This window comes from Drosophila grimshawi, unplaced genomic scaffold (assembly GCF_018153295.1).
Source record: "Drosophila grimshawi isolate 15287-2541.00 unplaced genomic scaffold, ASM1815329v1 contig_44, whole genome shotgun sequence".
NCBI classification, from domain to species: Eukaryota; Metazoa; Arthropoda; class Insecta; order Diptera; family Drosophilidae; genus Drosophila; species Drosophila grimshawi.
This window is the reverse complement of record NW_025063240.1, coordinates 20,059,661-20,076,221: the sequence shown is the minus strand read 5'-3', so window position 1 is coordinate 20,076,221 and position 16,561 is coordinate 20,059,661. Positions and strand designations below refer to the sequence as shown.

General features: G+C 39.4%; 1 protein-coding gene across 3 annotated transcripts in view; it reads right to left on the bottom strand.

The window, feature by feature from the left end:
- Positions 1 to 15,901, bottom strand: part of LOC6556800 (Down syndrome cell adhesion molecule-like protein Dscam2) — a 39,725-nt gene extending 23,824 nt beyond the window's left edge. For all 3 annotated transcript variants that reach the window (XM_032743021.2, XM_032743022.2, XM_032743023.2), the window contains exons 1-6: positions 15,822 to 15,901; positions 7,274 to 7,410; positions 6,444 to 6,565; positions 6,304 to 6,362; positions 1,388 to 1,464; positions 946 to 1,135 (exon numbers count right to left, since the gene is read on the bottom strand). In XM_032743021.2, coding sequence (XP_032598912.1) covers positions 946 to 1,135; positions 1,388 to 1,464; positions 6,304 to 6,362; positions 6,444 to 6,565; positions 7,274 to 7,410; positions 15,822 to 15,873 — 637 coding nt within the window. In that variant the 5' untranslated portion in view covers positions 15,874 to 15,901. The remainder of the gene's footprint in view (positions 1 to 945; positions 1,136 to 1,387; positions 1,465 to 6,303; positions 6,363 to 6,443; positions 6,566 to 7,273; positions 7,411 to 15,821) is intronic.
- Between the last annotated feature and the right edge of the window lie 660 nt (positions 15,902 to 16,561).

The following is a 16,561-nucleotide window of genomic DNA, read 5'->3' as shown; positions in this document are numbered from 1 at the left end:
ATAAAATAATTTAAATTGGTCATTTATTGTGTAAACTGTCGAACTTAGTTAAAGCCTAAAAAGGAATTAAAAGAAATTGATATGAAATAAATATTGTTTATTTAAGTTTCATTTCAAATTATAGGCCTAAAATCCCTTAAACAAGATTTTTAAACTAGAGCACTAAATTAAAGATTGTGTGTCGATTATGAAAGATGCCAAGGCAATTTATGGATTAAATGATTAACGCAACTCAACTGATATTCAAATGTGAACTATTAAATATGCATATCGAAAAGGGTGTCAAGCCGGAACAGGAAGCGTTAACATAAATTAACCGATTTAAATTCAGTACTGAAACCGGAAGCGAACTGCAATTTTAACATAATCATCAGGGATTTTTATCCATTTGAGTTTTATGTTGACAAAAATTTGCTCAAAGTTTAAGACTATAATTTAGTTTTGAATAAAACAAATGAAATACACCCGTTAAATGATTGAGATAGTTAAATTAAGCCTAACAGGCGTCTGAGTTGCAAACTAACTTTAAGAACACTTCATCACGCTATAAATAAAACAACGCACTTCAATTTAATGCGACGAAACTTTTGACTATAACCAAAAATCTGCTGAAAAGCAATTTTCGAAAATTCCCACTTTGCAGGCATTCAATTTTAATATTGGCCCACTTATAAGCCAATGGGTATAACTTTCAGATACCATTTGCCCAGAGCTGCTAATTAATTCAACTTAATTATGTGTCCACAGAACTTGCCACCAGGCCAGCGAATCGCTGAGGATGAGTAGTGGTCTGTGGACACAATGTGTGTGTGTTGGGTGTGTGTGTGTATGGGTGTGTGTGTGTATGGGTGTGTGTGTGTATGGGTGTGTGTATTTAAGGGGAAGCAGTGAAGCATTGCTGACTGGACGATTAAGCTGAAAATGTGATTATCACGTGCCACGTACCTGTCAGTCTATTTACAGTGCGGCATGTGTAGCTTTTGTACGCATCATTGGCTCCCGCATTATTTATGTACAATTCACCATTGGAGAGCACCGTGTACTTGCCACCGATGTCCGTATTTGAATACAGATGCATGCCCGTATCCTGCACCCAGGCGGTGACCATTACAAATTCCGACATGTAGCTGGGCACCTGAGACAGACAGAGAGAAAGATAGAAAGAGAGAAAGAGAGAGAGAGAGAGAGAGAGAGAGAGAGTGGCATAAGATAAGCAAATTTGATCAGTGTGAAATTAAATTTGCGTGCTGTAAGCATTTTGTGGCAAGGCTGAATTTCCGTTGCAGTTGCAATTGCATTTCCTTTCACTTTCAGTTGACTAGCTCGAGGTAAGCTTTTAGCAGGGATGTTCTTCATTTTTATTTTTATTTATTTTTTGTTAACTTACCTGACATTTCAGCACAGCGGTATTCCCTGTCATCACGTATTCGTCGTGCACCTGCACCGTGTACTTTTGGTTGACAACTGTAACAAATCGTTGGCAGAAAATGTTTCGACTTTAATATATGGCTCAACTGTTCCAGCAACAATAGCAATAATAAAAAAGGATCCACAATTATGTTGCGTTTTTATTAGCCCCAAAAAATCCCCTTTTTGTTTAATTTTTATTGTGCTCACATAAAAAAAAGGTTTAGAGTCGTTTTTTTAAACCCGGTGGCGCCTAAAGGGTCGTTCGCCCTCTGACAGTCAAAATATGTCGCACATTAAACACACAACACACACACAGAGACACACAACCACATTGAGTTCTTTGTCACACACGCACACACACACACACATAAACATGTTCAGGACAGTGTGACACTTGGCAAAAGTGTGACCGTTTGTCAGGCAGGCGACGACGACAGGCCCCGTTAAAAATTGGATGCGGCAATTTGAGTTCAAGATTTTTTTTCCAACTCTGTCCCACACAGCACACACAACACAAAATTAAGAATGACAAGGATTCTAAAACAGCGAATCCTTGCCGCACAGTGGTATGAAAATGACTTCATTGAGATACGCAGCTTGCTTTGTGTACAAACATGATAATCTGAAAAGGAATTTATGTAGTTTGAGTGTCTACCAAAAGGGATGAGCGAACTTTGACCTCGCACTAAAGATGCTTATCGCAGTCGATTGTTTGTGTTCAGCAGGGTTTGTCATTTAATTAATGAGCCATTTTACGCTGCCAGAATGTTTGAAACTCAAACGCATTTACTATCTACAATTGGAGTTAGGGTATCCAAAGTCAATAATGGCTTTCAGTCTGTATCTCTCTGTGGATAAGCTTACATAAGAATTCACTCTGCACTAAAAATAACAGAAGCACTTAAGCTGGTGCCAAGCAAAAACATATTTAAACTCAATTAAATACTGAACACAAGAAAAAAAGTTTAGTCAACCTTTAAAAGAGCTTTCACCGGACTTTTGCACCACTGTGCATCACATTTTCTATGCTTACCACGAGCTAGCCTAGCCTGGCTTTGGTAACCGTTTCACACTCCCATTTTCTGTGCCTCGTTTAGGCCCATGTCTCACTGCCGTTGGCAGTTGTAAATTAATTAAGATGGACAAAGGCAATTTTGTGCACGCGTCACTTGAAAAAGTGTTTTCGAAATGCGTTTCGCGTACCATGTGCGAATTGTTTGGTTAATCTTCTTATGTATTATTAGCTTAGGCCAACAGTCTGCCCCACCAACTGAATAATACATATTTATATATATATATATGAATATATAGGAATCTAAAATGCCGCTCACGAAATTTTGTTGTGCTTAAATATGCTAAAATGGACTAAAGTTTAATTTGAAAAGTTATTGTTATTATTTGGGGGCTTATTTGTATTATTTTGTACGTTTTATTTTGTGTTACGAATGAAAAACTGAAAAACTTTGTGACAACATTTTATTATAATTCCTCTGACCAAAAGCGACGGCTTCTGATGCTGCTGCTCCTTGCTTTTTTCAGTTGAGTTTAGTGCAATTTTGTTGTTGTATCTTCATTATTTGTATTGCGGGACAGCAACAGGACAGCAGCAGCGGCAGCAGCGCAGACAGGACTGCCAGGACTATCCAAACTGCCTCAACTCCCTCTCTTTTTGTGTATATATTTTTGTCCATTTTTTTTTTTTTTTGTTGCATAGTTTTGTATTTTTAGCAAAGGCAAAAGTTGCTTTTTTTTGTATGTTGCATTTTGCATGGCGTATTTTGTGAGTGAGCGAGTTTTTGGGGGGCAACATTGTGTGGCAGTATAGAAGGACAGGAACAGGACAGCTTGGCAGGAAAGTAAGTATGCAAGCTAAGTTTATAGTTACCACACAAAGCAGCTAAGAGGAAGGAAGGGGGTATAGCAGAGGAGCTGTTCTTGAATTTCTGGTTGGAAATTCATTTCCGCTTTGTTCTGTATGTATGTGTATTAGTCGCTTTGTGTGTGTGGCAAACTTTTTGTTGCACAAATTTATGTTTATGATGTGCGCCGGCGGAAAGATGCTCTTGCTAGTCGCCAGTCTTTGCCCGATTTGCACTTATTGTGCATTAAATTATGGTGTACAAAATGCGAATTGCATACACAATAGGGGTTGATTGCGGCGTGTGTGTGTATGTGTGTGTGTGTGTGTGTGAGAAGTGTAAGCATGCTCAACGATGTGCATTCAACTAATTATGAACAAATTACAAGCGGAAGCAAAAGAGAGTAAAGGGAGAGAAAGCCCAGGTGAAAAGCAGCCCAAGAAACTTTTGCAGCTCAATCACACAACTTTGATAATAACAAAATGTGGCCACGCATGTGAGTGTGTGTGTGCGTTGCATGCACGCAAAAGTGCAAGCCAAGTCGCAACTTTGTGGCATCATCATACATCAACATCATGGCAGACTCGCAAAGTCCTTGGCCTGACAAAATCAAAAGTTTCTACTCCCACTGCTGCCACTGTGAATTGTCTAGCGAATTTGTCAAGAGTTGTGTAATTGTTGTTGTTGTTTTTGTATTTCTATTTCTATATCTTTTTGCTTGTTGGCTAATTACGCGCACTTAAGCAAAAATGCCACTCAACGATACTGTCGAACTAAGCGCTGGCAATTAAATAACCCAACTGCTAAGTTCCTGGCGCCTTTGCCCAAAAAGTCAACTAGCACACATTAGCCAAGAAATTAGTTGAGTCCTTAGGGACGGGGAGGGGGGCTTGGGACCAGGAGCAGGGGTAGCTTATAGTCCTTGGCAACTTTTGCAAATTAGGCAAAACGTTTTGTGCCAAATCTACGCGTTGTCAAATTGTTCAAGCGTAAAGCGTTTGTGGTCACTGGACCAGAAATTAACTACCAAAAGACAACAACAATTTGCTACACTTGCCGAAAAAGTGATGACCTCAATTCAAATGCGAGCACATTTCAAATACAACTCGTTCAAAGTAAAGTTCTTGAGCTCATTACAAATCCAAATAAGTTATAATTCTTGAAATAAGTTTGCCCCCGTTTCCAAGACATCAAATTATTGATTTAAGAGCCAGCTAGATGTGCTTTAAGAACTAAATACGATTTCCACTTAAATATAATATTGAACTTAGTTTACGGTTCTGAATTTCCTTCGGTTAAGTTGCGGTTCCGGTAGTAGATATTTTACACTTGAAAATTTCGAGAACGATTTTAAAATATCTTTCCTCTATCATTTCAAAGCTTGCACTTAGAACGAAACTCTCCATATTTTTCTGAATGTGCACACACATCAAACACACACATACACACACACACACAGCACACACATGGCGGGCAAAGACAAACAAAGCGACCGCAAATAAAATAAGCCGGCAACATGGCGTATACGTAACGTTGGCTTGAGCTGCTGAAAAATGAGCGCCGGACGTTGAAACTTTGCATGTAGCCAGACTGCGTATCTATGTGTGTGTGTGTGTGTGTGTGTGTGTGTTTGTGTGTGTGTTTAGTGGGTGGGTTGGGTAGCTTACTAACATATCTTAAATGCTTTGCGGTGGCGACTTCACTGTTTGCTTTGCTTTTTCTAGTTTTTGCTTTCAGCACATTTTCTTCTGTGTGTGTGTGTGTGTGGAACTGTTAATTAAAGCCGAAAAGTCAAGAGTCATGAGAATTCTCTTTGAGAGTTTTACTACGCAATTGTCCATTCATATCTTTTATGGGCACTGTGCTAATTGTTGTTTCTCCTAGTTGGGCAGTTGGAGTTGAAGTTTTGGCTTTTGCCCAATGAGCTACTAAATCCAAGCGACATGCGATGCTAATCAAAGTGATTGGCTGTTGTCTCCTCCTCCTCGTCCAAATTCTCCCTTAGCTGCTGCCCAATTGCTGTTCATTAATGCACTTTAATAAAGTACTCGACAAGTGCCTAATGAATGACAAAAGTTTGCTGTTTGAAACTGACCCCAAAAAGCAAAAAAAAAAAAACAAAAAGTCGAAGTTTTAGTGCGGTTGCAAAGTAGTTGAAGGATTTCGCAAATTTTCGGAAGTTGAGAAGAGTTGTGCTTGTTTTTCAGTATTTTTATACACATTTAATGAGCAGCTGAAAAAATGTATTTTAAACCGTCTTGAATAGCATTCTTACAGTTCGAAGGTAGTTTAATTTTTTCGAGTAGTTTGTAGTCTATATATTTATATATATATAAACATAGCTATATAACTGAGGCCAATGGGATCGAACATTTTTTTTTCAGAACATTTTGCAAATAGTTTTAGATTGTTAACATCATTATTATTTAGTTTATGTGCACAAATTAAAACTTCTTCTTCCATCATTTTTAATTTGAATATTTCGGAGCATAATTTTCGAGTTTCAACTGCAATAACATTTTGTGCAATTCACAGGCATAAAATCAGGAGACAAACTCAACTTTTTTTTAAAATATTTTGCGGGAAAGTTATCCAACTGAATAAAATAATAATTTTTTCAGCTAGATATGGAATTGTGTGAGCAACAAGCTAGTTGCCTGGCAATATGGAAACTCTGCAAACTCCCCGTGTGGTTAGAGCATCTAACCGAAAAGCCGAAGTCAATTCTCTCGCTTGGGCGCCAAATTAGCGTCGAGGGGTGGGGTGGATTGGGGGTGTGGGTGGGGTTTTGGCTTGTTTCTCGTCGCTCGTCGACAACATTTGGCAGTAGTAATTAAAACTTGCGTTGCCTGCTTTTAGGCGCTGCGTTCGAAAACTTTGCAATTAAGCCAAAGTTTTTGGATAGCCGACGACGAGCTGAGTTAGCGCAAATCAACTGCCGCTATGCGGTTAGAAAATGAAACGTAAATTAATTAAAAATTTGTTAAGCCTACATACTAAATATATATATATACATATATATACTTCTACTTACCGCCTCGCACATGCACCTCGCGACTTAAGACCGTGCCCACCAAATTGCGCAGTTTGCATCTGTGAATGAAATATTTCATTATAATTTAAGCAATTATTAAGTATCTCAGTGATGGGTGGGGGTTGTCCAGTTCAACTCACCTGTAAACGGTGGCATGCACCTCGTGTCGATACTTTTCGGCGGTAAATGGATAGAACATCATGCTGCCATTGGACAGTTGAAATACCATGTCCTGCTGCGGCGGTATGGGCGTCCATTCCACCTAGACGACGGCAACAACAGAGATAGAGAGAGAGAGAGAGAGGGGGAGAGAAAGAGAGAGAGAGAGAGGGGGAGGGGGAGTGAAGTGAAGTGGGGTATTAGTTTTGGGCAGTCAATTAACTTGGAAATGAGGAACGCGTCGAGCAGACAAAAATGGCATGCATAATTAAGCAGACGAAAACACAACGCAAAGAAAAGCAACCAAAAATAATATGGAATGAAGTGGGCGAAAAGCTGAAGCCACGCCCTCTACTAGCAGGTGCTTGAAATATGTTTGTACTGCAAGTTAGTTTTTAGCTTTGCCGGCGAAAATGTTTTTCTTTCGGAATTTAACAAGCATTTTGATAAATCTGTAAAAACAGCAAAAAGCTGCGCATTTCTTTGTACTATTTTTTGTGGCAAGTAAGTGTTTTACTAAAATTTGTGTCAAACCGAATCGGAGTCTGTTCCAGTTCCGTTATTTAAAGTGCAAGTCATACAAAATAGTTCCATTTTTTTTTATACATTTGTTTTCTTTATGAAAGCTATATGGAATATAAGGTATTATGATCGGTTTTGGTTCATATTTGGCATCCGAGTTTAACCAAAACTAAAATAAATAAAAGCTACAAAGTTTCTTTATGGTGACAATTGGCATATTTATTCTTATTTTATGCGCTGATCAGTAATCAGTCAGTCAGTTTAGTTAAATGTAGATAAAAGTACATACCTCTGGTGGGGGGCTGCCATGGCCGGAACATTCTATTAGGCCACCCGAATTGTTGGAGAACTCAACGCGATGCGGCGGCTCATGCAGAAATATCGGTCCCTGCAGATCCAAGCCATTAACTATATAGCTGCTCTCAGCTGTAAGAGACACAAAGAGAGAGAGAGAGAGAGAATAATAAAAAGAGAATGTCAGAGTTTGTTATAAATAATTTGATGGCACGTTACGAAGTGTAATGCACGAGTGGCCAAAAGTTATTTTCAATTTCATTTAAGCCACGAAAAAGCGAGTGGAAAACTTTTTGGCCAAAATTAAGTGGCAGTGACGATGTTGTCCTTGTTGTTGCAACATTAGTTGTTGTTGTTGCTTTTGCTGTTGTTGCTGTTATTGCCCAGCGGCTTGGCCTAAATTTTAATGAGCATCTCTCGTGGACCACAACAAAGGCACGCACACAGCGCCAAAGACAATTGCTTCCTACCTGTGGCCAACGTTCTGTGGCTGTGGTTGTGCTGGTGCGGTGTGTCAGGTGAGGGAGGTGGGGGTGTGGCAGATTCCTCTCTAATTGCTATGACGCAGCCGTTGGCCAAGCTATTGCATAATTTTATTCGGCGTGTTTTAAAGGCCGTGCTTTTGATGAGGCTCTTATGCCTTATTTATTATTCACTTGGTAGTCAAGGCAGCAGCAAAAAAAACACCCAGGACCACACCAAAAAAAAAAAGAAAAGAAAAGAAACACTGCAGACTAGCGTGGGTGTGACTTTTGTGTCTGACTGTGACTATATTTGCATTGCGGTTGCCTGACAACTTGAGGCGTTGCCTCACCAGAGCACTGACCCGTTTTTGTGCCACACACACACACACACACACACACACACACACCAAAAAAAAAACTCGTGTAGGAAACATACATTTCTTTCTATCTTTTTGCCATCTAGCCGCATGAATAATTTAATTATTTTTAAAATATATGAAAAAAGTCGACATGACTCTGGTGACTTTCGGCAAGAGACACAGACCAGCCAGACGAAAAAATGAGCGGATAAAAAGATTTTCACTTTAATTTCGCTAAATTTAAATAAAATTTTGTATCAAGAGAGAAATGTTAACGTTGCCTACTTGTCTATGGCGTGATTAATAAATCTACTTTATCTCTTTGCAGACTTAAATAAAAACCACTAAGAACTAATTCTATTATTACATATCCTTGTATATCGACTACAACTTGCCGACCTCTTAATTTAACTATACAATAGATAAAATAAAATGTGGAAATATACAAAAGTTCTAAGTAAAATATGAGCGAAATGGGAAGTGGGAACATGTTGGCACCATAAAGAATGTTCAAAAGCAGCATGCAGCATGTGGCAACAGCAAATTTGTTAGCAATTTTCAGCCGCAGCAATAAAATGAGAAATTGTTTTGTCAAAAAGGCATTGGCCAAAAGATAACGATAAAGTGGACTGGACAAGTCCCAACACCCCCAGACCACCATTTCCACTGGCTCATAACCCCACCAAAAAGTGTTGCAAACTTTGTGCCACTTTCGTTGCGGTTGTGTGTGGCTGTGTGTGTATGTGTGTCGAGGCTGTCAACTGCAATGCCCAAAGGAAATGCGAGGAGCAGGGCAAAAATGTTAGTGAAAAGTAGAAAAGTGTTTGCCAGGAAGTTGACTGCCACAACGGGGCAAGCACATTAAATTTCCAGTTTCTAGTTTATAAGTCACTTAAGATAAAGTATTCTCTTTTTTTTTTGCTTAAACAGTTATTTTTTTCTTCTTTTGTTGCTGGCAAAGTTTTGCGGAAAAAGCTCTGACCAGAGATTTGCGCGGCGATGCGAACTAATGAAAATTAAATTTGTCAGCTGAGCAATTTGTGGATAAGTGAAGAGCAGAGGGCCAGATTAGATTAGTAACAGGTAACAGCTGTTAAAAGTGAATACAAAGCTGTCAGCTAATTGGAGAAGCACACAAAAAGCTGGTTAAACGTGCAGCGAACGTCAGCCACTGTTATTTATGAGGCAGGCAGCACGGGCGTGCTGAGGCGGGGCAACAATGGAAAAACCGTCTGATGCTATCAAAATGTGACATGAAAACATGCCCATAAATACATGAGTGTGCCAGCAATGTGTGCAGTGTGTGAGTGTGTGGATACACTGAGAAAACAGAACTGAAACTAATTGTTGATCTTCTGCTTATTTATTAAAATGTTAAATGCTGCAAAATTTATTGGAAGGTTTGTGGAAATCCAAAAGAATTCCAATCAGATTAAAAAACATAAATAATTCGAAATTAGTAAACATTTATGATTACATTTGTTAACCTCCATTTTAATAATATTAATATTAAAATAATAGTTTTAAATATGTAATTTTAATGTAAAAAATGTACTTTTTTTTAATTTTTATGCGTCTTTTTTTAAATCACATATGTTGAATGTCTGTGATATATTTTTTTTCTGAGTATAGATGCTGATGATGTTAATAAAGTTGCTGCTGCTGCTGCTGCTGCTGCTTCTGCTGTATCTACTGCTGTGCAGACTACTGCGCTGCCTGTCTGGCTGTCTGGCTTTTGTGGCACGTGTGTGTGTGTGTGTGTGGCACTGACAATGCGGCATAAACGCAACACAATGACCGTCTGATAAACTCGATAAGGTTTTGCTTTGTCGTTCTCTCTATCGTTTGTATTGTGTTGTCGTCACTGAGTGTGTGTTGCACACGTTTGTTGCGTCGTGGCCTCTTTGTTGCCTGTCACTTCGCACATAATTGAATACACGCCGCTCCATTTGTCAGCTTTGTCAATCAAAAGTGGCCAAAGGACAAAGCAGCATCAGCAGCAGCAGCCGCTGAAGCCACGCCCAAAGCCAGCTGAAATCAATTACGCGCAGGCAGCAAGCAGAGGAAGCAGAAGCAACAGCAGCAGCAGCAGCAGCAGCAGCAGAGAGAAGCATGAAGTGAGATGAGAGTAGTTCTCTAAGCGAAATGCCAGCGGCAGCTGCCTCATCATTATCACGGATCATTAAAAATTGCTGTGCATTTAAATAGAAACGCTGGACGGGAAATGACTGGCTAGAAGCAGAAGACGGCGAAGTTGAAGCAATGAATGCGAAGAAGAAGCAAAAGCGACAGGCATCAGCTAAACACAAAATGCAAATGAGCAGACAGCCAGGCTCCTCTCCCTCTCCCCCTCCACCTATCTCCTGCTTTCCCCCACATAGAGTTACAGCTTCAGCTTTTATTTCAGTTAGTCTCCACCAGACCCGCTCCCTTTGCAGGTTTCTATTCAGCATTGCAGTCGTAATAAATGGAAGGGAACTGAAAGAAAGTCGTCGCGTAATTAAGAAGAAAATCCGTGCAGGCAAAAACAAAAAACAAAAAACCAAAGAAAATAAAACAAGCAAACAGAGATTTAAGAAGAAGCAAATACCCTTGCGAACATATGACAAAAAAAAACAATATATAATAATAAATTGAGATATACTCAGACTAGTGAATCTAGTACATGTATAGACTATCCAAGCTAAGCTTAAGCATTGCAATTCCTCAACTATTTTGAACGGATTTGGAATGCTTCCGTTTAGTGAAAATTTCGCCATCAGAGGTTATTGGTCATTCTACCCACTTACAGGACTTCTTGCTATGCGATAGTTGATGTTTAGAAGTCGGCAACAGTGTTTTGTTATCTTCCACAATTCTTAGGTTCTTAAGATAGAAAACTGCAAAAGTTTTTCATGTAATTACAACCCCTTTGATTGAATGTTTCACTTCGACCTATTGCAAAAGCAAAGATCTAAGCAAGGAACCTAGTAGCATATAATTATCCCATTATCTCCATGAATATTTCTATATTATTTCTAGCACTAAACTGTCTTCTACAATGCTGAACCCATTACAACATCAGCGGGCATTTTCACTTAAATTTCCAATGAAGACAGGAAAATGTGTAAATAATGACAAGCTTCAAGTTGGCTTCGAAGCGCACTAAATCAAAAACGCTTAAGCCCATGAACCTTAAAGATGTACTACCTTATGCAGATAAGAGGGGCGGTGGCAGATAGGAGGGGGAGGGTTAGCAATAAAAAAGCAGCGACAAAGCTGACAAAAGTTCCTGCGTGCCGCATTTAAAAGCAAACACAATTCCGAGGCTTTCCAAAAAGTTAAAGAAGACGAAAAAGAATGAGATGGAGAAGAAGAGGCGCATCTAGAAGTGGCAAGCTGGGGATGAAGAGGAGCAGAGAAGTAGCAGCAGCAGCACACATTAAAGCTGATTTGCATACGGCGTCACGTGGGTGAAAGATGTGCCCAAGGCTTTTGTTTGCTGCCAAGGGGTGCGATTTAAAGGTGGGATGGACCATTTTATGGAGCAGGGGGGAGGCAGGGGGAGGGGCTTGGCAAATGGGAAATGACTTGACAAATATAAACGGCAGTGAGGGCCTGACAACATCGCTATTTGATTGAGGCAATGTCTGTGCCCCCAAAAAAAAGGCAAGAAAGAAAAAGAAAAGTAGGCAGCGCTTTGCATTTAAAGCGTTTCAGTCGCAGCTTTCGAAACAGCTTTTACAACACTCTTCTCTCTCTCCCCCCCTCGCTCTCTCCCTCTCTGTCAGTTCAAGTGCACGCATTTTTCTGCTTAAGAGCCTCGACTAATGCGAGGCGTCTGCTTCAACGAAGCGTTCCACTGCCTCCACCCCAAACTCGCCTCCTTCCCCCTTTCACTGTCTCGACGCAACAGAGCGTACCGGTATTTCTATATCTATGTGTGTCATTGTGTGTGTGTGTGTGTTGGTATGCGTATGTGTGTGTGTGCAAAGTATATTTGCTTAGGTCATATCACGCACAACGTGATGCTTGCCCCTTGACTTTATTCAGCTGTTGCCTCTTCGGCAGCCAACAACAAACTTTTATCGACGCTGACCGACTAGCAGATGACCTAGAAACACTTGTCAAAATAAGCTCAAAACCTTTACTGTTTAGATATAGTTTAAAGGAAGTTTAAAATTTGTTTTGAACTATTTAAAATATGCTTTAAAAGTTGCGCAGCTAATTAACGAATAAAATTCCAGGGTATTCTATTTTGTGACTTCAATGATATACTTTGTATACTAAAAGAAGGTATAACATATTCAAATTTACTGGAAATACAGGTTATTATATTTTATAACTACTTCTTTTATATCGGGATTTTAATACTTAATCATTCCTGAAAAACATCATTTACAAATACAAATAACAAGGCAAATATGCCCGACAGTCAGTTATCCTCTTATTATATTGCGTATTAAACTTTGCTGTGACATTCTTTGAAAATCACCCAGCACACCCTGCGCATCCAGTTACTCAGCTTACAGGGTATAAGTGTAGCATACATTTCTGGTGGCCTGCCCTTTCGTAATAAAATTGAACTAAAACATTTTAGGGCCACATTCGAAATCTGATATTGACTGCGAAGAGAATGTTGCATGGCTACTATTCTTGATGCAGCACATGTTGCAGGTTGCAGTTGTAGGTTGCCTTGCGGTTACTTTTATTTGCAATGCGCACAAAAGTATGCAATTAAATTTGCAGCTGCTAAAAGCAGAAAAAAAAAGTGAGAAGCATTTCAATTAATGTTGCAGACGCTGCTGTTGTTGCCGCAGCATTTGTTGTTGAGACTGTTGCAGTTGCATTTGCTGTTGCTATTGCTGCCGACGTTTCGCTAATGAGCGTCAACTTTAAAAGTCAGAAATTGCAAATGAAAGACAAAAGGGCATGTCACGTTGAGTTTGTGCCATAAAACTGAATTATTGAAAAGCACACGTTTCACTTTTGTTTGTGTTGCACAGCTCAAAGAAATGAAGTCGACAGCAACAGCAACAGCAGCAGCAACAGCGACTGCTGCAACTGCAACTAACAATGGCACAAAGTTTTACATACCCCGTGGCAGCTTCGCCAGCAACGGCGTCATTTACAAGGAAACTCATAAAACTTTCTGCCGCTGGCGTGCACCAACACTTCAGGGCACAAAAGCAACAACTGCTGCAACAGCAGCAACAGCAACTGGGATCAAATGTTAATTGCAGTTTTTTCTCTTCTTTTTTCCCCTTTTTTTTTGTGAGCAGACGCAAGACATAATTAGAGCTGCTCATTGTCTAATGTTTCACGGCATTTAGCAACCGAATATACAACGACGTTGCCCGCCAAATGCAGCAAGTAGCCACGGAGGCGTTACAAATTTACCGAGCACATGCAACGTGCAACAGTGGCCACAAAAGGCATTTGTTCTGAAAAAATTATGAAAAGTTTTTAGCTTCTTATTTGATGTTGTCAGTTATGGTTTTAATAGAAGTCGATTAACTGGAGGGTTTAAATTACTTTGCTCATTTTTATACGTTTATAAAATATATTTTAAGCACTTGAATAATCTACATTATGCAACTTTTAATTTAAGTTTAATTAGTTTGTAGGTTAGGTGATTGTTCTATTCTAGCTGGATAGGAAAGTTCTACAGTATTTTCAACATAATCGAAAAACTTTAAATTATTTTTATCAGTACAAATTTATGCCTGGAAAAATTGCATTTTAGGCTATAGTGCAACACAGAAATACCAACACACACAGAAATGCACAACCAACACCAAGTTTAACAACACGCCCTCGAAATGTGAATGACCTCGAATGTCACGTTGCAGCAACACACACAGCTGTTGAGTGGGTTGTGGGGGCTGTGGCAGTGGTTTGTCACAGGCGAAAGACTGAGAGAAACAACCAAGCAGGCAGGCAGGCAAACAGGCAAAGAGGCAGGCAGCTAGGCAGCCAACTAGGCAGCTTTTCTGAAACAAAAAGGCGAGCCAACTAAACAGGCTGAGCTGCAAGCAGCAAGGAGCTGAAAGCAGCGAGCAGCTAGCTGCAAAGCTTTTGTGGCAAGCGGCGGGGAGAGCATTGTCCAAGGCAGCGACAGCATGCATCGCATAATCAGCCTCATCATCAGCAACAAGCAAAGGCCCACACTGTCACAGTCAGAGACCAGTAGAAACAACAACTGCAACAGCAACAACAACAACAACAGCCCGCAGTCTTTGGCTTTGGCAAAAGTATAGAAACAAAAGTGCCTGCGGCTGCCAGGAGGCAGCTAGCAAAACGTTGCAAGACTCAACGCTGCCGTTGATCTTTTGCTGATAACTTTGGCTTTTTGAAATGTGCACAAATAAAAAACAAGAAAAAAAGAAAAACGCGAGGGACCTTTGCAGGCGACCCCAAGCAACTGAGTAATGCTCTGTGCCCAGTGCGAAAACAGTGAAGAACAGCTGAAAAATAGATTACTCAGCTTAAAAGTCATAACTCTGCCAAAAGTAATCCAATTGCCATGTTTCGACCAAAGCGCTACTCGCGATTCAGGCTCTAAAATGACACCCACAAAAACAGCTCGTCATATTTACAAATGTAGTACTTTAAATGCAGGCTGAAACTGTGTGAAATACAAAAATTCTATCGCTTTGACCCAGTGTCAAAGGCGAAACGGAAATTGCGAAAGAAAAAAAAAATGAAATACACTCCATTTATCAGCAGGATCAGTGTATCAAAAGATTGAAAAAGAGCGAGCGAGAGCGTGCGAGGAAGCCGCCATGGCCTTTCCTGCATGCAACGGCTTGTTAGCCAAAGTGGACAAAGTGGCTGTGTGGGAAGTGTTGCAAGCGACAGCGCACAAAAGACATGCCAAAGAAGCGACACGAACAGAAGCAGCAGCAACAGCAACAGCAACAGCAAACGCAACAACAGCAAACAGGGAAATGTAGAAAAGTAAGAACACAAAAAACTGGCAACGCAGCTTAATTATTTCTGGCTAAGAACAAAAAAGTGAGGCCCGAATGCCCAGGAATCAGTCGCAAATTGAAAAGGCCAGAAAAAGAGAACAAAAAAAAAATAAAAAATAGAAGCAAAATGTCGTATGTATTCAGTAAAGACATTGAATGCGAAATTCCAGATGCTGTCGGGCCTTGGGAAATTGCTTCAATGACATGGCATACGGGGCGTATGGTTTATATGTGATGAGACCTGGCTTGGAGTAGCTAAGTTGTTAGTTACAAATACCTAGCACATCAATTAAAAGTAGTGTTTGTCTGCTGTATAAATCAAGATCAAGAAAGATTACTTTTAAAAACCAATGTGAAAACTTTGCAATGGAAAAATTGAGCTCTTCTTTAAATAACACCAAATTCAACCAAATATAAATTTTTTAAATTGAAATGCAAATGTTATTCTATGAGCCAAATCATAACTAAATAGGTATTACTCTGCTGAAATAACAGTTTTTTTTAGCGAGTGGTAGTCTCCAATCAGTTAGCTAGTCAGCACGCACCACTTTATTTATATTAACTATTTTATAGTTATATAAATACACAAAGTGACTTTTTTATGCGTCAGCAAAATCAATATGTATATATTTTCAGTACTTTCATGTTCCGAGTTTCATAAAATGTATAAAATTATATGTGTATAGTATAAAAAAAAATTGTATTGTTTTGGCTGACTGGCGGCAATTGAAAGCCTGGTCATTCAGTTAAATCAAAGAGCTACTCACCTCGGATGATGTACAGGATCAGGACAGCCTTAAAAAGGCTGTGTAAATCCATTTTTTATGAGCACTAATGCTTTCCATTACATTTTTTATGTGTGTGTTTTAAACGCCGAATTTCGCTGGTGTTTATTTATATTTATTTTATTTCGTGCTTTTCCTTTTTCCTTTTCCCTTTTGATTTTGTTTTGTTCCTTTTGATTTGTTGATTTGTTTTGTTTTACGCTTTCGATGCTCTCGCTTATTTAATTTCTTTTCTGTTTTATTTATATTTTTGGCCTTATGCGCACATGAACAGATTTCCGCTGTGATTGTAACTTTTTAATGGTTCGCTTATTATTGTTGTTTTTGGTTTTTTGTTGTTCTTGTTTATTTATGTATTACGCGCTTCGAAATTCATGAAAATGTTTAATGCGGCTTGAGGCTGTTGAGTAAAATAAGTAACGATACTTATGAGCTGTGAGTTGATCAACCTAGAATAGCTCAACTTTGAACACAGCACTTTTTTTCCCGCAGTGCTGTAAAATTGCATAAAAAAATAATGTGAAACTCATGCAAATATTTAAAGTTGCGCTGTGTTGAAGCTGAAGTTTGTTGCAACGCTTTTGATTTCACTTGACGACAGTCAGTCAACTGTCAGCGGGGATATTAATCATGTCACATACACACACACACACACACATACACAGGCACACCCATACGCACGGACAAGCACTTGAGAAGGAAAGATAAACGAGGCAAAGGCA